A 23,697-nucleotide genomic window follows, 5' to 3' on the forward strand; every position below is an offset into this window, starting at 1 on the left:
GTCTACTACACCTGTTGTAGTCAGCATTTCACTGTAAGGTCTACTACACCTGTTGTATTCAGCATTTCACTGTAAGGTCTACTACACCTGTTGTATTCAGCATTTCACTGTGAGGTCTACTACACCTGTTGTATTCAGCATTTCACTGTCAGGTCTACTACACCTGTTGTATTCAACACATGCCATTTGATTTCCTGTCAGACTGGTCATCTTTGAACTCTATTCTATGACCTTTGTTGTGTCTTGTTTTTATTTATTCATTATTATAATTCAATAATTTTTTACAAATAATTTGTTCTGTAAAGTCTGAGACATGGTGAAATGCACTTGACATAAAAAGTAGTGGCCACCAGGCTAATGCCCTGCGTGTCTGGTCGGTAATCGGCCTTCCTGCTATGTCAGGGGTCCCTAAACTTTTTCTGCAAATGACCCCAAATTGATACTAGAAAATGCAGGGGACCCTATTTGGAAAAATGTGAACCCCTTGTGAACCCCTTGGTAATGCAGGTAGCTTAGAGGTTAAGAGCGTTGGGCCAGTAACCGAATCCCCTAGCCGACTAGGTAACACATCTGCCAAGGTACATTTGAGCAAGGCACTTAATCCTAATTGTTCCTGTATATCGCTCTGGATAAGAGTGTCTGCAGAGTGACTAAAATGTCAATGTCAACGCTGCTTGTTCATATTATAATTCACTCAATTGTAGGTGCAGCAGCCTGTACCAGCACACACAATGACGTGAACGTGCATTCTAATCGTGTAAAAAGCACTTACTTGAAACTAAAAGGTTGTATTCTATACCCATTTGGAGAGAAACAAGTACTTCAATTTGTTTGATAAAATAAATATAAATATCAACTTCTGTCCATAGCTGTACTCCTTTCTAGCCAAGAGCGAATCGCATGGCGAAAGAATAAGGAAAATGACATCACTTCCGCCTGTACTTCCTGGAGCCACAACCCTCAGACGTCGACTTCAAAACGCTTCCGTAAAATATTCCACTCCGGTGCGTACTGCTCCGTTTTCAGTGTACTAGCTAGTATACGACGTTTTTGGAAATATTGTTCAACATTTATCTAAATAGAATGAAGGCCAAGGGATTTGCAGTTACCCATCACCTGTAAAGGTAAAGCGTTAGTTAGCAGGTTACGGACAACTAACCTAGTTATTTTACTCGCCATTTTGATAAGAGCTACGACCCGAAATTATTTTAATAGCAGGTTAGGAGGGCAGTTTTGCCATCCCTAATTACTTTTCATAACCGTAACCAAATTGTCCTAACCTGCTACATTGATTCTCATAACCCGTTGCGTAATACTTTGTACTAATCTGCTACGAAAAAGTAACTTCCGGTCGTAACTGTATCGAAGTGGCGCGAAGAGTGTTTCTCATGGTTAGATAGCTACATCTCCAAATACGATGTAGGCATTTGGCTAGGTAATTTATATAGTGGAAATTACATTATCTGTCTAGTTCATGTGGAGAGGAATGTCATCGGGGTGTTTTTGATTACTTTGTCTTTGTAGAGACATTGGTGCAAAATGGATGTTGACGTTAAACTAGAGGAAGATGAGAGGGAGATATCCCATACAGGAATTTGGTCTGATTCGATTAATGCCTGGATAGATTACCCAAATTCAACATTGTCAGAAAACACAGAAACAGGTTACCATGTGGGTTTACTGAAAGAGCATACACATGTACCTCCCATCAGTCCCCAAACAACAAGCCACGGGCAGATTTTACGTCTTTTTCCTGAAATGACCGGAGCAAGTGATGGGGAGAACAGGGCTGTCAAACTGGTTTATTTCTGTAAAGATCAAGATACCATCGGCACATCTGAAGGGAATTCAATCAAAGAACAGTCATGGCATTTAGCGCCGTCCAGTGATATTCTGACAGGACATGCATCCACTTTCAGTGGTTATTTTGAAGCTCAAATCAACCCAACTTCACAGGTTTCTAGCCAAACACAGACCAATAATAAATTGCCCTCTGACAATGTTAATATCCCAAGCCCTAGTACTGCCATTCATTCTGTGCTAACCTCACCTGCTACAGAAAGCGACTGTCATTTAGCTGTATCTACTAGACCTATTCTTCCAGAATATTGTGAGCCATTGAACTTTCCCTCTGATGAAGAGGAAGACTACAATGCCAATTTAAGTCCAAGACAACAATGCCGGAAAACGTTAGAGGATAAATGGATACGTCAGTGTCGTGGCAGTTACTCAAGACCCAACCTAAGAAAGTTTGGGAGATATTGGAAAGATCCATACGTCAAGTGCAAGGAGATCGGTGTAGATTTCAATGTTGGATCTGGAGCGAAACAGAAACTGAATTTGCATTTACTGACAGTTGGTGTAATGCTTGAGGTGTCAGAATATGCTAGAAACATTAATAGATCTCGCCCTCATGTTATCTTTGATATTCTAGATTACAACTTTGTTCTTGGTGTACAAAATGAACAACAATATGACTTTTCTAACAGGGTAGAAAATAAATTAAAAGAAATGCTGAAGATTCGTTCTAAGAGAACACCTGAGTGGTTAACAGAAGTCTTTGACCTTCCTGATCCAAAGACAGTTACAGTTTTGGAATACTCCCTTAAATGGGCACAGTTGTATTTGCAAAACAGCTTGTCAAATCCTACACCTTTTGACGTTTGCATAAAGGAGGAGCCTGTTGTGGGCCTGATCTCTCCTCTGCATGTGACGACTGAGAGCTTCTCCACTGAGACAGATGTGACACAGTGTGCTGATGAAACGGCAATCCTTGGCCCTGAAAATGGACGTAATGATACCTGCACAAGGCCTTATATGGGCATCGTCCGTCCTCAACATGTCCAGGCGGAAACCTTCCCAACTCAGACAGATATAACAATGGATCAATCCTTCATGATGCCCACTGTAGAAGAAGCATTGAGGGAACTCTACCCAATCTGCAAGGGAAAAGGACTTGACCTTGTTGTGAAATCAAAATATGGGAAAAATAAGAAACTTGACTTGCATCTATTGACCAGAGATGTAATGTTTGAATTGGCTGATTTTGCCTCACAAGTGTGTGGAAATTGGAAGCAGGTTGTGTGTGAGGTTCTCGAGCATAATTTTGATTTGGATTTAAAAAGTGGGAAAACTGAGCTGGCCGAAGATATTATGGGAAGGTTAAAAGCAGTTTTACAGCGCAAGACGGGTAAACACGGTATATGGAGATTGGAACTTGAAAATGAAGCTTTCTTAAAGAAGTCACGTAAACGAAAGAACCCTGCGGAGATGTCCACTAACCAGAAGGTCACTACAGCATCACTTGAGCCAAAATACCAAATGAATGAAGTATCAAAAAGGAGGAGATTGAATTTAATGAGCAAGAAGAAAGACATGTTAGTAACCAAGGAGACCGAGGGAGGCCATTTCTCTGAAGTAGTACAAATAGAACCTCGTCTTGTCAAAATAGAGAGAATCTCTGATGAGACTGACCTGGCACTTTGTACTGACGAAACAAAGCAAATTGTCGTTACCAACTTGGACCAATCAAATGTGACGTCTCACACCAAAAATATGGTGAAAGCCAAAGCGTGCTACCCACTCTGTGAGGAAATAGGTCTGGACCTTGATGTCACATCCAAACCATCTAAAAAGAAACTGGAATTGAATTTACTGACAAACGGTGTAATATTTGAGGTGCATAAATATGCAGGGATAAAATCCAATCGTCAAAAAAAAAAAAGTGGGTACATTCTCGTTGATATTCTAAAATACAATTTTGATCTTAGTTTGCAAAATCAGAGACGTAATCTATTTCCACTGCATATTTGCTGTAAAGTGAAACGAATGGTTCAGAAACACAAATCTGAGCTCATGAGAAAAAGAGAAATCTCAAAAGAGGTGTTCATAATACCAAGTGTGATTAAAAGCCAAGCAAAAACAAATGTGCTTTCAGATAAAAATATGGAACAAAACGCAAGGCTGGTTTATCCTCATCATGGTAAAGACACTATCTCTGTGGAGACAGCTGAAACAGTCTCCACTGATGAAGCAGCGATGCTTGACCGGGATAATGGACCTGCTGAGATCTGCATAAAGGAGGAGGAGGAGTCAGATCTTCACTCTGAGGTCAAACTGGTTTATTTCTGCAAAGACCAAGATACCGTCAGAACATCTGAAGAGCATTTGATCGAAGATGGATCATGGCATGAATCAACACCCAGTAATATTCTGCCTGGAAATGTGTTCAGCCTTCCACAGGCACCACTACCAGCTGCAGAAAGTGGTCCTTTCGGAAGTAAAACCGAGCCAACTTCACAGATATAACCAGACGGTCCAATGCAGAATCACTCGAGACAAAATACCATAGACTTGACAGAAGTAACCAGGGGGAAAAAGGGATTTAATGAGGATAAATACATGTTTATAGCCAAGAAGGAAAAGAAAGTTGTCAGACAAGTAGAACCTCATTGAGATGAGATGGATCTGCCAGGGAAAACTTTACTTTACTTTACTTCCTGACTGAGATCTCAGGGGGGGAAGATACAAGATGGGAGCAAAAGTCTGATCTGCTCGCTGTGAAACGCCAGTTTCTCATTTGCCTGAAAAAAAAAATGAGAAAAAGATTGATATTGTTATATGTGATGAAGTGCAACACGAGGTGGATTCTTACCGAAGGTTCAAAATGCTTTGTAGTCGAGACTGGTTCTGAGAAGAAATGCTAACAAATCCTTGCTGGATACAGATCAGGGGGCTATTGAAAATCTGCAAAAGGCTAAGTCATAAAGTCCCTCAGTTCAAGAAGACGACTCGTACCTGGGAATGGCTCTGGACTAATTACAAAAAAACTGTTTAAAATCACTGCAGAAAGCAGAGACAACAAGAGTTTTGCCAAAACTAAGAACACTTGTTGATCACTTGTGTGGTAGAGAGAAACACCCAGAATCAGTCTGGACAGGATGGAGTTTCAGTCTGGACAGGATGGAGCTTCAGTCTGGACAGGATGGAGTTTCAGTCTGGACAGGATGGAGCCTAACTGTGGAAAAACAGAAACTGACTGATACACACATTACAATGACAAATCAATGACCAGATTGGCAACCAGCTCCAGCTACTCAGCATCACTCTGACTATTTGTGCTGGTTGGCTTCTGTCTCAGCTGAAGGGAGGACATTGTGTTTTAAAGTCTTTTCTTTCTGTCCTGAAGTAGGCCTACCTGCTTAATACACACAGACTTTCATATAGGTAAAGCAAAGTCATGCTATGACTTAACTCTACCTTCATATATTGGGCTGCCTTTATCCCAATAGTTTCACAGTTTAAAAACGTGTGTTTTCAAATGACTGTATGCTACATTGATCTTTGGATCACACTTGGAATGTGAAAGGTTTCCTAGTGTTAGTTTTAGGTCTCCCTGAAGTCCGTAGACTTCCACTCTATTAGTCACCCTAGAACACAGTCAACGAGCCTAACGGAAATGTGTATTCATTAGGGATATACTGTAGCTAAATGTTTAATGGAGGGCTACGCAAGCGTTTCTTGGACCAATTCAGAAATTGGTACACAAGAAGGAGTAGCACTAGTATTTTTAGGATTAAGTGAAAATAGGGAGACAATGTATTTGTATTAAGGGTTTAGTCTTTGAATGGTGGATTTGTGCAGATTCCCTTGGCCTTCCTTCCTGTTTAACTCTTGATGTCTGGTCTTGCTGTAGAGACTGAACACAGCAGGATTATTGCTAGACTTTTTTTTGTTTTCTTAACTATTTTACGACGTATTCATTGACGAAACGAACTCCACTACAAATACAAGCCTCTATAGAAGAACCTCTGATCCTTTTTTTGTTAGAAATAAAAAGACAAAGATGTTTTATTTTCTAAGAGTATGTAGTAGTAGCATTAGTGAAATAACCTACTATGATGGATCATATTTTTTATTTTTTATCAGTGGGCTATTTTGTTTTTTTTGTTCCTTTTTTTGTGGAAAGATTTAGAGACTGTATCCAGACCTGTCTTACTGTTACCAATATGTTCATTTTTTTGTGGAAAGATTTAGAGACTGTATCCAGACCTGCCTTACTCTTACCAATATGTTCATTTTTTGAACAGGGAGTTATTCTACCGTGAACTAAGATTATTTTTATGTATTTATTTTTATTTTTTAAAGGATACTTCCTCTGACATTCTTAGAGCTGTCATTTTATTGTGAGGAACTGCAGTTCGATCGGAATAGTTGTTCTGTTTTTGTCCTCTGTTTTGTGAGTGACCCTCTCACTCAGTCAACTCGTCTCAGTGCACAAGTCTCCCCTTCTCCAGACACCGCGTATGAATCAGAATCCGTAGCTAGTTGTGACACGTGAGCCTCTGGATGAAAAGGTATGCAAGTCATTTGTTTTTTATGAGGGGGGGGGTAAATTATATTAACATTTTAAGAATTCATAGAATCTGACTGGTGCCAATAGCATTCAGGTCAACACTTAAAGGAATGTGAATTAGCTGTAATTGCTTGGTCTGATATCACACATGTGTTTGTGTTTCCAGCAGAGTATCCCTAAAGCAGCGTGGTCGTATCAGCCCCCCATGTTGGACTAAACTCTACACAAGTGAAAACCCCAAATCCCTAAAGGTCTGTTAAATCCCTAAATATTATATTTAAGAATCTGCATTTTTTTTGTAAAATTTTGCTGCCTTGAAACATGCAGCCCAATTCTGAATTTGTTTTCTTCAGTAATTGGTCTTTTGACCAATCAAATCAGCTTTGAAAAAGATCTGATGTGATTGGTCAAAATGTAAATTAATGGAACATTGGAACATTTATCAGAATTGGGCTGCCTTCCTCAACGCAAACATTGTGGCTTAGAAGAATAGCTTATTGGGGATGTCAACGTTATCCAATTATTATACTGAATGTGGAGTGGACATCACTGTGATTAACACTGGAACTAAACACTGTGATTAACACTGGCACTAAACACTGGCACTAAACACTGTGATTAACACTGGCATTAAACACTGTGATTAACACTGGCACTAAACACTGTGATTAACACTGGCACTAAACACTGTGATTAACACTGGCACTAAACACTGTGATTAACACTGGCACTAAACACTGATTAACACTGATTAACACTGGCACTAAACACTGTGATTAACACTGATTAACACTGTGATTAACACTGGCATTAAACACTGTGATAACACTGTGATTAACACTGTGATTAACACTGGCACTAAACACTATGATTAACTCTGGCACTAAACACTGTGATTAACACTGGAACTAAACACTGTGATTAACACTGATTAACACTGTGATTAACACTGGCACTAAACACTATGATTAACACTGTGATTAACACTGGCACTAAACACTGATTTACACTGGAACTCAACACTGTGATTTACACTGGAACTAAACACTGTGATTAACACTGATTAACACTGTGATTAACACTGATTAACACTGTGATTAACACTGGCACTAAACACTGTGATTAACACTGATTAACACTGTGATTAACACTGATTAACACTGGCACTAAACACTGTGATAACACTGTGATTAACACTGTGATTAACACTGGCACTAAACACTGTGATTAACACTGATTAACACTGTGATTAACACTGGCGCTAAACACTATGATTAACAATGTGATTAACACTGGCACTAAACACTGTGATTTACACTGGAACTCAACACTGTGATTAACACTGATTAACACTGGCACTAAACACTGTGATTAACACTGGCACTAAACATTGTGATTAACACTGGCACTAATCACACAGTGTAGCCTAGTGGTTTGAGTGTTGGACTAGTAACCGAAAGGTTGCAAGTTCAAATCCCCGAGCTGACAAGGTACAAAATCTGTCGTTCTGTCCCCTGAACAAGGCAGTTAACCCACTGTTCCCCGGTAGGCCGTCATTGAAAATAAGAATTTGTTCTTAACTGACTTGCCTAGTTAAATAAAGGTAAAAATAAATATATATATAATATTTAACCACCTCCAGAAAGTTGATTGCATCATTTCTCTCTTCATTTTATTCACAGATCCTCTATTTGCCAAACTAGAGGGACATGAAGTCTGACTCCTTCCTCAACATGTGGACCTGCCCTGAGGATGTTGGACACCACTGTTACACCTTCAGCCTTGTTGATTTCCTGTCAGACTGGTTGTTTTTCAACTCCATTCCACGGACGGACTGACCTGAAATTTTACCAGAACAGGAACACAATGTTCAACAGACTCTACTCAGACTGGTCGTCTTTGAACTCAAGAGGAACACAATGTTCATCAGACTCTACTCAGACTGGTCGTCTTTGAACTCAAGAGGAACACAATGTTCATCAGACTCTCTCCTCACCAGTGGACTGACTACTGAGACTGGTTGTGAGGTCACAGGAAATAGAGTGATCTGTTAGGAGGGATGCAGCATTGTAATCCTGATTTAGATGATGGTTATAAGGAGAGTTCAGGTCGTAACCAGTCCACTGAGATGAATGTAGATGTCGACACCCTGGCCAATATAAAAGGCTTTGGAGAGGGACCACGCTTTCAGGAGAAGGATAACTGACATTTACTCCTGAGGTGTCTGACTTGTTGCACCCTCGACAACCACTGTGATTATTATTATTTGACCCTGCTGGTAATTTATGAACATTTGAACATCTTGGCCATGTTCTGTTATAATCTCTACCCGGCACAGCCAGAAGAGGACTGGCCACCCCTCATAGCCTGGTTCCTCTCTACCCGGCACAGCCAGAAGAGGACTGGCCACCCCTCATAGCCTGGTTCCTCTCTACCCAGCACAGCCAGAAGAGGACTGGCCACCCCTCATAGCCTGGTTCCTCTCTAGGTTTCTTCCTAGGTTCTGGCCTTTCTAGGGAGTTTTTCCTAGCCACCGTGCTTCTACACCTACATTGCTTGCTGTTTGGGGTTTTAGGCTGGGTTTCTGTACAGGCTGGGTTTCTGAAAGAGATATGAGCTGATGTACGAAGGGCTATATAAATAAATTTGATTTGATAACAAGGCCTTGTCCAGAAACAACCCCCAGCCCTTACCTCCAAGGCACCAATGTAACATAACTTTACACTGTCCCCTCGCCCATACCCGGGGCGCGAACCAGGGACCCTCTGCACACATCAACAACAGTCACCCCTCGAAGCATCGTTACCCATCGCTCCACAAAAGCCGCGGCTGTATGTAAAAGAAATCCCTGATTGTATTAAATAATGTATGACATTCCCTTCATTAAAGTTTTTTTGTGCATCTTAAGAGTGGAAACCCTATGTGATTGGCTCTTTAAACATTTCATCTAGCCTATCAGTGGGTATGTTTTGTCACTTTGCTTTGTTACACCACGATCGTTTGAGTTTTATGTTAATTCTAGTCTGGCAACAGGTTCTCCGGTTTAAATCAAATGAGATCTCCTAGGGCCAGTTTCTCAGATGTAGATAAATCCTAAAAAAAATGATGTTCAATGGAGATTCCCCGTTGTGAAGTGTGTTTTACAGGCCTGCTACACTGGACAGTCATTAGTGCAGGGCATTAGAGGCTCTTGTTTATGATCAATGAAACCCAGCCATGGTGTGTGTAGGTCCCTCAGGGGTTGGGCTGAATTTGAATTGAACCCAGCCATGGTGTGTGTGTAGGTCCCTCAGGGTTGGGCTGAATTTGAATTGAACCCAGCCATGGTGTGTGTAGGTCCCTCAGGGTTGGGCTGAATATGAATTGAACCCAGCCATACTTATGTAAATGTGATATTTCTAAGATTTCTAAAAATGTGTTTTTGCTCTGTCATTATGGGGTATTTTGTTTAGATTGATGATGGAAAAATACTATTGAATCCATTTTAGAATTAGGCTGTAACGTAACAAAATCAAGGGGTCTGAATCCTTTCTGAAGCCACTGTAGATGTGTTCCTGACGCTCCTTGTTGATGTAAAATAAACATACTAAAAGTTAGGAGATATCTAATAAATGGAAGATGGAATTAAAATTATGTCATTAAAAGTTAGTCTACAACGACCAAGTGCTACTTGATATTCTGAATGGAGTGATTGTTATCTGTAGGATTTGAAAGCACATGCTCTGCAGCCTTAATTAGCCTAACTAGCTAACGTTATCTAGCTTAACTAGCTTCTCCTCGTTTGATGCCGTCAAAGGGGCCTGCTAGAACCTCTCTCTCGCGCCCTTTATTATCTCCGGTTAATGAAGTAGCTTTAAAAAAAAGTTGTCCTCAGGTCCGTTCGGAACAGGTCTCCTATATTTTAAACATATCTGGTCCGCGTGGGAAAGCCCCAGGTCCGTTCAGAACAGGTCTCCTATATTTTAAACATATCTGGTCCGCGTGGGAAAGCCCCAGGTCCGTTCGGAACAGGTCTCCTATATTTTAAACATATCTGGTCCGCGTGGGAAAGCCCCAGGTCCGTTCGGAACAGGTCTCCTATATTTTAAACATATCTGGTCCGCGTGGGAAAGCCCCAGGTCCGTTCGGAACAGGTCTCCTATATTTTAAACATATCTGGTCCGCGTGGGAAAGCCCCAGGTCTGTTCGGAACAGGTCTCCTATATTTTAAACATATCTGGTCCGCGTGGGAAAGCCCCAGGTCCGTTCGGAACAGGTCTCCTATATTTTAAACATATCTGGTCCGCGTGGGAAAGCCCCAGGTCCGTTTCGTAACAGGTCCAACTTTCTTAGACCCATGAAGACCCCTAGCGTGTGTGCTCGTGCACGACAAACATTTATGGGTCTAACCAGAGAACTGTATTGTGCAAGTTCTCCCACTTAAAAAGATGAGAGGCCTGTAATTTTCATCATAGGAACACTTCAACTATGACAGACAAAATGAGAAAAGAAAAATCCAGAAAATCACTTTGTAGGATTTTTAATGAATTTTATTTGCAAATGATGGTGGAAAATAACACCATTGGTGGCTGACTAAATACTAACTTGCTCCACTGTATTTTCAGGTCTCTCCAACGATGTTCGATTGGGTTCAGGTCCAGGCTCTGGCTGGGCCACTCAAGGACTTTCAGAGACTTGTCCCGAAGCCACTCTTGTGTTGTCTTGTCTGTGTGCTTAGGGTCGTTGTCCTGTTGGATGGTGAACCTTCTCCCAAGTCTGAGGTCCTGAGCCGGTACCGGTACCCCCTGTATATAGCCTCCACATTGACTCTGCACCGGTACCCCCTGTATATAGCCTCCACATTGACTCTGCACCGGTACCCCCTGTATATAGCCTCCACATTGACTCTATACCAGTACCCCCTGTATATAGTCTCCACATTGTACCGGTACCCCCTGTATATAGCCTCCACATTGACTCTATACCGGTACCCCCTGTATATAGCCTCCACATTGACTCTGTACTGATACCCCCTGTATATAGCCTCCACATTGACTCTGTACCGGTACCCCCTGTATATAGCCTCCACATTGACTCTGTACCGGTACCCCCTGTATATAGCCTCCACATTGACTCTGTACCGGTACCCCCTGTATATAGCCTCCACATTGACTCTGTACCGGTACCCCCTGTATATAGCCTCCACATTGACTCTGTACCGGTACCCCCTGTATATAGCCTCCACATTGACTCTGTACCGGTACCCCCTGTATATAGCCTCCACATTGACTCTGTACCGGTACCCCCTGTATATAGCCTCCACATTGACTCTGTACCGTAATACCCTGTATATAGCCTCCACATTGACTCTGTACCGGTACCCTCTGTACATAGCCTCCACATTGACTCTGTACCGGTACCCCCTGTATATAGCCTCCACATTGACTCTATACCGGTACCCCCTGTATATAGCCTCCACATTGACTCTGTACCGGTACCCCCTGTATATAGCCTCCACATTGACTCTATACCAGTACCCCCTGTATATAGCCTCCACATTGACTCTGTACCGGTACCCCCTGTATATAGCCTCCACATTGACTCTGTACCGGTACCCCCTGTATATAGCCTCCACATTGACTCTGTACCGGTACCCTCTGTACATAGCCTCCACATTGACTCTGTACCGGTACCCCCTGTATATAGCCTCCACATTGACTCTATACCGGTACCCCCTGTATATAGCCTCCACATTGACTCTGTACCGGTACCCCCTGTATATAGCCTCCACATTGACTCTATACCAGTACCCCCTGTATATAGCCTCCACATTGACTCTGTACCGGTACCCCCTGTATATAGCCTCCACATTGACTCTGTACCGGTACCCCCTGTGTATAGCCTCCACATTGACTCTGTACCAGTACCCCCTGTATATAGCCTCCACATTGACTCTGTACCGGTACCCCCTGTATATAGCCTCCACATTGACTCTGTACCAGTACCCCCTGTATATAGTCTCGCTATTGTTATTTTACTGCTGCTATTACTTTTTATTTTTTATTTTTTTTAACTTTAACACTAATTTTTTACTAAAATAAGTGTTTCACTGTAAGGTCTACTACACCTGTTGTATTCAGCATTTCACTGTAAGGTCTACTACACCTGTTGTATTCAGCATTTCACTGTAAGGTCTACTACACCTGTTGTATTCAGCATTTCACTGTAAGGGCTACTACACCTGTTGTATTCAGCATTTCACTGTAAGGTCTACTGCACCTGTTGTATTCAGCATTTCACTGTAAGGTCTACTACACCTGTTGTATTCAGCATTTCACTGTAAGGGCTACTACACCTGTTGTATTCAGCATTTCACTGTAAGGTCTACTACACCTGTTGTATTCAGCATTTCACTGTAAGGGCTACTACACCTGTTGTATTCAGCATTTCACTGTAAGGTTTACTGCACCTGTTGTATTCAGCATTTCACTGTAAGGTCTACTGCACCTGTTGTATTCAGCATTTCACTGTAAGGTCTACTACACCTGTTGTATTCAGCATTTCACTGTAAGGGCTACTACACCTGTTGTATTCAGCATTTCACTGTAAGGTCTACTGCACCTGTTGTATTCAGCATTTCACTGTAAGGTCTACTGCACCTGTTGTATTCAGCATTTCACTGTAAGGTCTACTACACCTGTTGTATTCAGCATTTCACTGTCAGGTCTACTACACCTGTTGTATTCAGCATTTCACTGTGAGGTCTACTACACCTGTTGTATTCAGCATTTCACTGTAAGGTCTACTACACCTGTTGTATTCAGCATTTCACTGTAAGGGCTACTACACCTGTTGTATTCAGCATTTCACTGTAAGGTCTACTGCACCTGTTGTATTCAGCATTTCACTGTAAGGTCTACTACACCTGTTGTATTCAGCATTTCACTGTCAGGTCTACTACACCTGTTGTATTCAGCATTTCACTGTGAGGTCTACTACACCTGTTGTATTCAGCATTTCACTGTCAGGTCTACTACACCTCTTGTATTCAGCATTTCACTGTAAGGTCTACTACACCTGTTGTATTCAGCATTTCACTGTGAGGTCTACTACACCTGTTGTATTCAACATTTCACTGTGAGGTCTACTACACCTGTTGTATTCGACACATGCCATTTTATTTCCTGCCAGACTGGTCATCTTTGAACTTTGTTCCATGACCTTTGTTGTGTCTTGTTTTTATTTATTCGTTATTATAATTCAATAATATTTTACAAATAATTTGGTCTGTAAAGTCTGTTGAGACATGGTGAAATGCACTTGACATAAAAAGTAGTGGCCACCAGGCTAATGCCCTGCGTGTCTGGTCATTAACCGGCCTTCCTGCTATGTCAGGGGTCCCTAAACTTTTTCTGCAAATGACCCCAAATTGATACTAGAAAATGCAGGGGACCCTATTTGGAAAAATGTGAACCCCTTGGTAATGCAGGTAGCTTAGAGGTTAAGAGCGTTGGGCCAGTAACCGAATCCCCTAGCCGACTAGGTAACACATCTGCCAAGGTACATTTGAGCAAGGCACTTAATCCTAATTGTTCCTGTATATCGCTCTGGATAAGAGTGTCTGCAGAGTGACTAAAATGTCAATGTCAACGCTGCTTGTTCATATCATAATTCACTCAATTGTAGGTGCAGCAGCCTGTACCAGCACACACAATGACGTGAACGTGCATTCTAATAGTGTAAAAAGCCCTTACTTGAAACTAAAAGGTTGTATTCTATACCCATTTGGAGAGAAACAAGTACTTCAATTTGTTTGATAAAATAAATATAAATATCAACTTCTGTCCATAGCTGTACTCCTTTCTAGCCAAGACCAAATCGCATGGCGAAAGAATAAGGAATATGACATCACTTCCGCCTGTACTTCCTGGAGCCACAACCCTCAGACGTCGACTTCAAAACGCTTCCGTAAAATATTCCACTCCGGTGCGTACTGCTCCGTTTTCAGTGTACTAGCTAGTATACGACGTTTTTGGAAATATTGTTCAACATTTATCTAAATAGAATGAAGGCCAAGGGATTTGCAGTTACCCATCACCTGTAAAGGTAAAGCGTTAGTTAGCAGGTTACGGACAACTAACCTAGTTATTTTACTCGCCATTTTGATAAGAGCTACGACCCGAAATTATTTTAATAGCAGGTTAGGAGGGCAGTTTTGCCATCCCTAATTACTTTTCATAACCGTAACCAAATTGTCCTAACCTGCTACATTGATTCTCATAACCCGTTGCGTAATACTTTGTACTAATCTGCTACGAAAAAGTAACTTCCGGTCGTAACTGTATCGAAGTGGCGCGAAGAGTGTTTCTCATGGTTAGATAGCTACATCTCCAAATACGATGTAGGCATTTGGCTAGGTAATTTATATAGTGGAAATTACATTATCTGTCTAGTTCATGTGGAGAGGAATGTCATCGGGGTGTTTTTGATTACTTTGTCTTTGTAGAGACATTGGTGCAAAATGGATGTTGACGTTAAACTAGAGGAAGATGAGAGGGAGATATCCCATACAGGAATTTGGTCTGATTCGATTAATGCCTGGATAGATTACCCAAATTCAACATTGTCAGAAAACACAGAAACAGGTTACCATGTGGGTTTACTGAAAGAGCATACACATGTACCTCCCATCAGTCCCCAAACAACAAGCCACGGGCAGATTTTACGTCTTTTTCCTGAAATGACCGGAGCAAGTGATGGGGAGAACAGGGCTGTCAAACTGGTTTATTTCTGTAAAGATCAAGATACCATCGGCACATCTGAAGGGAATTCAATCAAGGAACAGTCATGGCATTTAGCACCGTCCAGTGATATTCTGACAGGACATGCATCCACTTTCAGTGGTTATTTTGAAGCTCAAATCAACCCAACTTCACAGGTTTCTAGGCAAACACAGACCAATAATAAATTGCCCTCTGACAATGTTAATATCCCAAGCTCTAGTACTGCCATTCATTCTGTGCTAACCTCACCTGCTACAGAAAACGACTGTCATTTAGCTGTATCTACTAGACCTATTCTTCCAGAATATTGTGAGCCATTGAACTTTCCCTCTGATGAAGAGGAAGACTACAAAGCCAATTTAAGTCAACGACTACAATGCCGGAAAACGTTAGAGGATAAATGGATACGTCAGTGTCGTGGCAGTTACTCAAGACCCAACCTAAGAAAGTTTGGGAGATATTGGAAAGATCCATACGTCAAGTGCAAGGAGATCGGTGTAGATTTCAATGTTGGATCTGGAGCGAAACAGAAACTGAATTTGCATTTACTGACAGTTGGTGTAATGCTTGAGGTGTCAGAATATGCTAGAATCATTAATAGATCTCGCCCTCATGTTATCTTTGATATTCTAGATTACAACTTTGTTCTTGGTGTACAAAATGAACAACAATATGACTTTTCATTCAGGGTAGAAAAGAAATTAAAAGAAATGCTGAAGATGCATTCTAAGAGAACACCTGAGTGGTTAACAGAAGTCTTTGACCTTCCTGATCCAAAGACAGTTACAGTTTTGAAATACTCCTTTAAATGGGCACAGTTGTATTTGCAAAACAGCTTGTCAAATCCTACACCTTTTGACGTTTGCATAAAGGAGGAGCCTGTTGTGGGCCTGATCTCTCCTCTGCATGTGACGACTGAGAGCTTCTCCACTGAGACAGATGTGACACGGTGTGCTGATGAGACGGCAATCCTTGGCCCTGAAAATGGACGTAATGATACCTGCACAAGGTATGAGCCTTATATGGGCATCGTCCGTCCTCAACATGTCCAGACGGAAACCTTCCCAACTCAGACAGATATAACATCCTTCATGATGCCCACTGTAGAAGAAGCATTGAGGGAACTCTACCCAATCTGTAAGGGAAAAGGACTTGACCTTGTTGTGAAATCAAAATATGGGAAAAATAAGAAACTTGACTTGCATCTATTGACCAGAGATGTAATGTTTGAATTGGCTGATTTTGCCTCACAAGTGTGTGGAAATCGGAAGCAGGTTGTGTGTGAGGTTCTCGAGCGTAATTTTGATTTGGATTTAAAAAGTGGGAAAACTGAGCTGGCCAAAGATATTATGAGAAAGTTAAGAGCAGTTTTACAGCGCAAGATGGGTAAAAAAGGTACATGGAGATTGGGACTTGAAAATGAAGCTTTCTTAAAGAAGTCACTCAAACGAAAGAACCCTGCGGAGATGTCCACTAGCCAGAAGGTCACTACAGCATCACTTGAGCCAAAATACCAAATGAAAGAAGTATCAAAAAGGAGGAGATTGAATTTAATGAGCAAGAAGAAAGACATGGACATGTTAGTAACCAAGGAGACCGAGGGAGGCCATTTCTCTGAAGTAGTACAAATAGAACCTCGTCTTGTCAAAATAGAGAGAATCTCTGATGAGACTGACCTTGCACTTTGTACTGACGAAACAAAGCAAATTGTCGTTACCAACTTGGACCAATCAAATGTGACGTCTCACACCAAAAATATGGTGAAAGCCAAAGCGTGCTACCCACTCTGTGAGGAAATAGGTCTGGACCTTGATGTCACATCCAAACCATCTAAACAGAAACTGGAATTTAATTTACTGACAAACGGTGTAATATTTGAGGTGCATAAATATGCAGGGATAAAATCCTATCGTCAAAAAAAAAGAAGTGGGTGCATTCTCATTGATATTCTAAAATACAATTTTGATCTTAGTTTGCAAAATCAGAGACTATTTCCACTGCATATTTGCTGTAAAGTGAAACGATTGGTTCAGAAACACAAATCTGAGCTCGTGAGAAAAAGAGAAATCTCAAAAGAGGTGTTCACAATACCGAGTGTGCTTAAAAGCCAAGCAAAAACAAATGTGCTTTCAGATTATTTTCCTGAAAAAAATATGGAAAAAAACGCAAGGCTGGTTTATCCTCATCATGGTAAAGACACTATCTCTGTGGAGACAGCTGAAACAGTCTCCACTGATGAAGCAGCGATGCTTGACCGGGATAATGGACCTGCTGAGATCTGCATAAAGGAGGAGGAGGAGGAGGAGTCAGATCTTCACTCTGAGGTCAAACTGGTTTATTTCTGCAAAGACCAAGATACCGTCAGAACATCTGAAGAGCATTTGATCGAAGATGGATCATGGCATGAATCAACACCCAGTAATATCCTGCCTGGAAATGTGTTCAGCCTTCCACAGGCACCACTACCAGCTGCAGAAAGTGGTCCTTTCGGAAGTAAAACCGAGCCAACTTCACAGATATAACCAGATGGTCCAATGCAGAATCACTCGAGACAAAATACCATAGACTTGACAGAAGTAACCAGGGGAAAAAAGGGATTTAATGAGGATAAATACATGTTTATAGCCTATACAGGAAAAGAAAGTTGTCAGACAAGTAGAACCTCATTGAGATGAGATGGATCTGCCAGGGAAAAGAAAAGCAATTCCTTTACTTCCTGACTGAGATCTCAGGGGGGGGGGGAGATACAAGATGGAAAGAAAAGTCTGATCTGCTCGCTGTGAAACGCCAGTTTCTCATTTGCCTGAAAAAAAAAATGAGAAAAAGATTGATATTGTTATATGTGATGAAGTGCAGCACGAGGTGGATTCTTACCGACGTTTCAGAATGCTTTGTAGTCGAGACTGGTTCTGAGAAGAAATGCTAACAAATCCTTGCTGGATACAGATCAGGGGGCTATTGAAAATCTGCAAAAGGCTAAGTCATAAAGTCCCTCAGTTCAAGAAGACGACTCGTACCTGGGAATGGCTCTGGACTAATTACAAAAAAACTGTTTAAAATCACTGCAGAAAGCAGAGACAACAAGAGTTTTGCCAAAACTAAGAACACTTGTTGATCACTTGTGTGGTAGAGAGAAACACCCAGAATCAGTCTGGACAGGATGGAGTTTTAGTCTGGACAGGATGGAGCTTCAGTCTGGACAGGATGGAGCTTCAGTCTGGACAGGATGGAGCTTCAGTCTGGACAGGATGGAGCTTCAGTCTGGACAGGATGGAGCCTAACTGTGGAAAAACAGAAACTGACTGATACACACATTACAATGACAAATCAATGACCAGATTGTCAACCAGCTCCAGCTACTCAGCATCACTCTGACTATTTGTGCTGGTTGGCTTCTGTCTCAGCTGAAGGGAGGACATTGTGTTTTAAAGTCTTTTCTTTCTGTCCTGAAGTAGGCCTACCTGCTTAATACACACAGACTTTCATATAGGTAAAGCAAAGTCATGCTATGACTTAACTCTACCTTCATATATTGGGCTGCCTTTATCCCAATAGTTTCACAGTTTAAAAACGTGTGTTTTCAAATGACTGTATGCTACATTGATCTTTGGATCACACTTGGAATGTGAAAGGTTTCCTAGTGTTAGTTTTAGGTCTCCCTGAAGTCCGTAGACTTCCACTCTATTAGTCACCCTAGAACACAGTCAACGAGCCTAACGGAAATGTGTATTCATTAGGTATATACTGTAGCTAAATGTTTAATGGAGGGCTACGCTAGCGTTTCTTGGACCAATTCAGAAATTGGTACACAAGAAGGAGTAGCACTAGTCTTTTTAGGATTAGGTGAAAATAGGGAGACAATGTATTTGTATTAAGGGTTTAGTCTTTGAATGGTGGATTTGTGCAGATTCCCTTGGCCTTCCTTCCTGTTTAACTCTTGATGTCTGGTCTTGCTGTAGAGACTGAACACAGCAGGATTATTGCTAGACTTTTTTTTTGTTTTCTTAACTATTTTACGACGTATTCATTGACGAAACGAACTCCACTACAAATACAAGCCTCTATAGAAGAACCTCTGATCCTTTTTTAGTTAGAAATAAAAAGACAAAGATGTTTTATTTTCTAAGAGTATGTAGTAGTAGCATTAGTGAAATAACCTACTATGATGGATCATATTTTTTTGTTTTTATCAGTGGGCTATTTTGTTTTTTTTGTTCCTTTTTTTGTGGAAAGATTTAGAGACTGTATCCAGACCTGCCTTACTGTTACCAATATGTTCCTTTTTTTGTGGAAAGATTTAGAGACTGTATCCAGACCTGTCTTACTCTTACCAATATGTTCCTTTTTTTGTGGAAAGATTTAGAGACTGTATCCAGACCTGCCTTACTCTTACCAATATGTTCCTTTTTTTGTGGAAAGATTTAGAGACTGCATCCAGACCTGCCTTACTGTTACCCACATGTTCCTTTTTTTGTGGAAAGATTTAGAGACTGTATCCAGACCTGTCTTACTGTTACCAATATGTTCCTTTTTTGAACAGGGAGTTATTTTACCGTAAACTAAGATTATTTTTATGTATTTATTTTTATTTTTTAAAGGATACTTCCTCTGACATTCTTAGAGCTGTCATTTTATTGTGAGGAACTGCAGTTCGATCGGAATAGTTGTTCTGTTTTTGTCCTCTGTTTTGTGAGTGACCCTCTCACTCAGTCAACTCGTCTCAGTGCACAAGTCTCCCCTTCTCCAGACACCGCGTATGAATCAGAATCCGTAGCTAGTTGTGACACGTGAGCCTCTGGATGAAAAGGTATGCAAGTCATTTGTTTTTTATGAGGGTGGGGGGGGGGGGGGGGGGGGTAAATTATATTAACATTTTAAGAATTCATAGAATCTGACTGGTGCCAATAGCATTCAGGTCAACACTTAAAGGAATGTGAATTAGCTGTAATTGCTTGGTCTGATATCTTCATACATGTGTTTGTGTTTCCAGCAGAGTATCCCTAAAGCAGTGTGGTCGTATCAGCCCCCCCATGTTGGACTAAACTCTACACAAGTGAAAACCCCAAATCCCTAAAGGTGTGTTAAATCCCTAAATATTATTTTTAAGAATCTGAATTTTTTTGTACAATTTTGCTGACAGGCAGACCAATTCTGATTTTTTTTTCTTCAGTAATTGGTCTTTTGACCAATTAAATCAGCTTTGAAAAAGATCTGATGTGATTGGTCAAAATGTAAATTATTGGAACATTTATCAGAATTGGGCTGCCTTCCTCAACGCAAACATTGTGGCTTAGAAGAATAGCTTATTGGGGATGTCAACGTTATCCAATTATTATACTGTATGTGGAGTGGACATCACTGTGATTAACACTGGAACTAAACACTGTGATTAACACTGGGACTAAACACTGTGATTAACACTGGCATTAAACACTGTGATTAACACTGGCACTAAACACTGTGATTAACACTGGAACTAAACACTGTGATTAACACTGGAACTAAACACTGTGATTAACACTGGAACTAAACACTGTGATTAACACTGGCACTAAACACTGTGATTAACACTGGCACTAAACACTGTGATTAACACTGGAACTAAACACTGTGATTAACACTGGCACTAAACACTGGCACTAAACACTGTGATTAACACTGGCACTAAACACTGTGATTAACACTGGCACTAAACACTGGCACTAAACACTGTGATTAACACTGGCACTAAACACTGTGATTAACACTGGAACTAAACACTGTGATTAACACTGGAACTAAACACTGTGATTAACACTGGCACTAAACACTGTGATTAACACTGGCACTAAACACTGTGATTAACACTGGCACTAAACACTGTGATTAACACTGGCACTAAACACTGTGATTAACACTGGCACTAAACACTGTGATTTACACTGGAACTAAACACTGTGATTAACACTGATTAACACTGTGATTAACACTGGAACTAAACACTGTGATTAACACTGTGATTAACACTGGCACTAAACACTGTGATTAACACTGGCACTAAACACTGTGATTAACACTGGCACTAAACACTGTGATTAACACTGATTAACACTGGCACTAAACACTGTGATTAACACTGATTAACACTGTGATTAACACTGGCACTAAACACTGTGATCAACACTGGCATTAAACACTGTGATAACACTGTGATTAACACTGTGATTAACACTTGCACTAAACACTATGATTAACTCTGGCACTAAACACTGTGATTAACACTGGAACTAAACACTGTGATTAACACTGATTAACACTGTGATTAACACTGGCACTAAACACTATGATTAACACTGTGATTAACACTGGCACTAAACACTGATTTACACTGGAACTCAACACTGTGATTTACACTGGAACTAAACACTGTGATTAACACTGATTAACACTGTGATTAACACTGGCACTAAACACTGTGATTAACACTGATTAACACTGTGATTAACACTGTGATTAACACTGGCACTAAACACTGTGATAACACTGTGATTAACACTGGCTCTAAACACTGTGATTAACACTGATTAACACTGTGATTAATACTGGCGCTAAACACTATGATTAACAATGTGATTAACACTGGCACTAAACACTGTGATTTACACTGGAACTCAACACTGATTTACACTGGAACTAAACACTGTGATTAACACTGATTAACACTGTGTTTAACACTGGAACTAAACACTGTGATTAACACTGGAACTAAACACTGTGATTAACACTGATTAACACTGGCACTAAACACTGTGATTAACACTGGCACTAAACACTGTGATTAACACTGGCGCTAATCACTGTGATTAACACTGGCACTGATCACGCAGTGTAGCCTAGTGGTTAGAGTGTTGGACTAGTAACCAAAAGGTTGCACAGTTAACCCACTGTTCCCCGGTAGGCCGTCATTGAAAATAAGAATTTGTTCTTAAATGACTTGCCTAGTTAAATAAAGGTACAAATAAATATATATATAATATTTAATCACCTCCGGAAAGTTGATTGCATTATTTCTCTCTTCATTTTATTCACAGATCCTCTATTTGCCAAACTAGAGGGACATGAAGTCTGACTCCTTCCTCAACATGTGGACCTGCCCTGAGGATGTTGGACACCACTGTTACACCTTCAGCCTTGTTGATTTCCTGTCAGACTGGTTGTTTTTCAACTCCATTCCATGGACGGACTGACCTGAACTTTTACCAGAACAGGAACACAATGTTCAACAGACTCTACTCAGACTGGTCGTCTTTGAACTCAAGAGGAACACAATGTTCATCAGACTCTACTCAGACTGGTCGTCTTTGAACTCAAGAGGAACACAATGTTCATCAGACTCTCTCCTCACCAGTGGACTAACTACTGAGACTGGTTGTGAGGTCACAGGAAATAGAGTGATCTGTTAGGAGGGATGCAGGTTTGTTCTCCTGATTTAGATGATGGTTATAAGGAGAGTTGAGGTCGTAACCAGTCCACTGAGATGAATGTAGATGTCGACACCCTGGCCAATATAAAAGGCTTTGGAGAGGGACCACGCTTTCAGGAGAAGGATAACTGACATTTACTCCTGAGGTGTCTGACTTGTTGCACCCTCGACAACCACTGTGATTATTATTATTTGACCCTGCTGGTCATTTATGAACATTTGAACATCTTGGCCATGTTCTGTTATAATCTCTACCCGGCACAGCCAGAAGAGGACTGGCCACCCCTCATAGCCTGGTTCCTCTCTATCCAGCACAGCCAGAAGAGGACTGGCCACCCCTCATAGCCTGGTTCCTCTCTACCCGGCACAGCCAGAAGAGGACTGGCCACCCCTCATAGCCTGGTTCCTCTCTAGGTTTCTTCCTAGGTTCTGGCCTTTCTAGGGAGTTTTTCCTAGCCACCGTGCTTCTACACCTACATTGCTTGCTGTTTGGGGTTTTAGGCTGGGTTTCTGTACAGGCTGGGTTTCTGAAAGAGATATGAGCTGATGTACGAAGGGCTATATAAATAAATTTGATTTGATAACAAGGCCTTGTCCAGAAACAACCCCCAGCCCTTACCTCCAAGGCACCAATGTAACATAACTTTACACCGTCCCCTCGCCCATACCCGGGGCGCGAACCAGGGACCCTCTGCACACATCAACAACAGTCACCCCTCGAAGCATCGTTACCCATCGCTCCACAAAAGCCGCGGCTGTATGTAAAAGAAATCCCTGATTGTATTAAATAATGTATGACATTCCCTTCATTAAAGTTTTTTTGTGCATCTTAAGAGTGGAAACCCTATGTGATTGGCTCTTTAAACATTTCATCTAGCCTATCAGTGGGTATGTTTTGTCACTTTGCTTTGTTACACCACGATCGTTTGAGTTTTATGTTAATTCTAGTCTGGCAACAGGTTCTCCGGTTTAAATCAAATGAGATCTCCTAGGGCCAGTTTCTCAGATGTAGATAAATCCTAAAAAAAATGATGTTCAATGGAGATTCCCCGTTGTGAAGTGTGTTTTACAGGCCTGCTACACTGGACAGTCATTAGTGCAGGGCATTAGAGGCTCTT

The 23,697-nt window shown here is 41.1% G+C and overlaps 2 protein-coding genes and 1 long non-coding RNA gene across 10 annotated transcripts; all 3 read left to right on the forward strand.

Moving 5' to 3' along the window:
* Window positions 1–938: 938 nt before the first annotated feature.
* Window positions 939–9,262, forward strand: LOC149975311 (uncharacterized). 7 transcript variants are annotated; one of them, XR_016489079.1, is made up of 4 exons: window positions 939–1,004; window positions 6,297–6,356; window positions 6,525–6,606; window positions 8,038–9,262. It is a non-coding gene; the product is annotated as an uncharacterized LOC149975311 (long non-coding RNA). The 7 variants fall into 7 exon arrangements; XR_016489075.1 differs by having other exon boundaries at window positions 941–1,004; window positions 6,148–6,356; window positions 6,522–6,606; XR_016489077.1 differs by having other exon boundaries at window positions 942–1,004; window positions 6,522–6,606.
* LOC149975312 (uncharacterized) lies at window positions 1,123–4,428 on the forward strand. The gene has a single exon (XM_090211643.1). It carries the CDS (start codon window positions 1,540–1,542, stop codon window positions 4,306–4,308), a length of 2,769 nt encoding a protein of 922 aa, XP_090067769.1. The 5' UTR covers window positions 1,123–1,539; the 3' UTR covers window positions 4,309–4,428.
* A 4,587-nt stretch (window positions 9,263–13,849) lies between the features above and the next one.
* LOC118941509 (uncharacterized) lies at window positions 13,850–23,412 on the forward strand. 2 transcript variants are annotated; one of them, XM_036955278.2, is made up of 3 exons: window positions 13,850–19,924; window positions 20,111–20,193; window positions 22,188–23,412. In XM_036955278.2, the coding sequence occupies exon 1, from the start codon at window positions 14,856–14,858 to the stop codon at window positions 17,637–17,639; it is 2,784 nt and encodes a 927-aa protein (XP_036811173.2). In that variant the 5' UTR covers window positions 13,850–14,855; the 3' UTR covers window positions 17,640–19,924; window positions 20,111–20,193; window positions 22,188–23,412. The 2 variants fall into 2 exon arrangements, 1 of the variants encoding a protein (XP_036811173.2); XR_016489074.1 differs by having other exon boundaries at window positions 17,973–19,924; window positions 20,108–20,193.
* Window positions 23,413–23,697: the final 285 nt, after the last annotated feature.

Source organism: Oncorhynchus mykiss, chromosome 19, assembly GCF_057628025.1.
Source record: "Oncorhynchus mykiss isolate SJ-2025 chromosome 19, ASM5762802v1, whole genome shotgun sequence".
Lineage (NCBI taxonomy): Eukaryota > Metazoa > Chordata > Actinopteri > Salmoniformes > Salmonidae > Oncorhynchus > Oncorhynchus mykiss.

Excerpts from the sequence above, each read along its gene's own strand:
- LOC149975312 (XM_090211643.1), top strand. The coding sequence starts at position 1,540 with ATGGATGTTGACGTTAAACTAGAGGAAGATGAGAGGGAGATATCCCAT.
- LOC118941509 (XM_036955278.2), top strand. The coding sequence starts at position 14,856 with ATGGATGTTGACGTTAAACTAGAGGAAGATGAGAGGGAGATATCCCAT.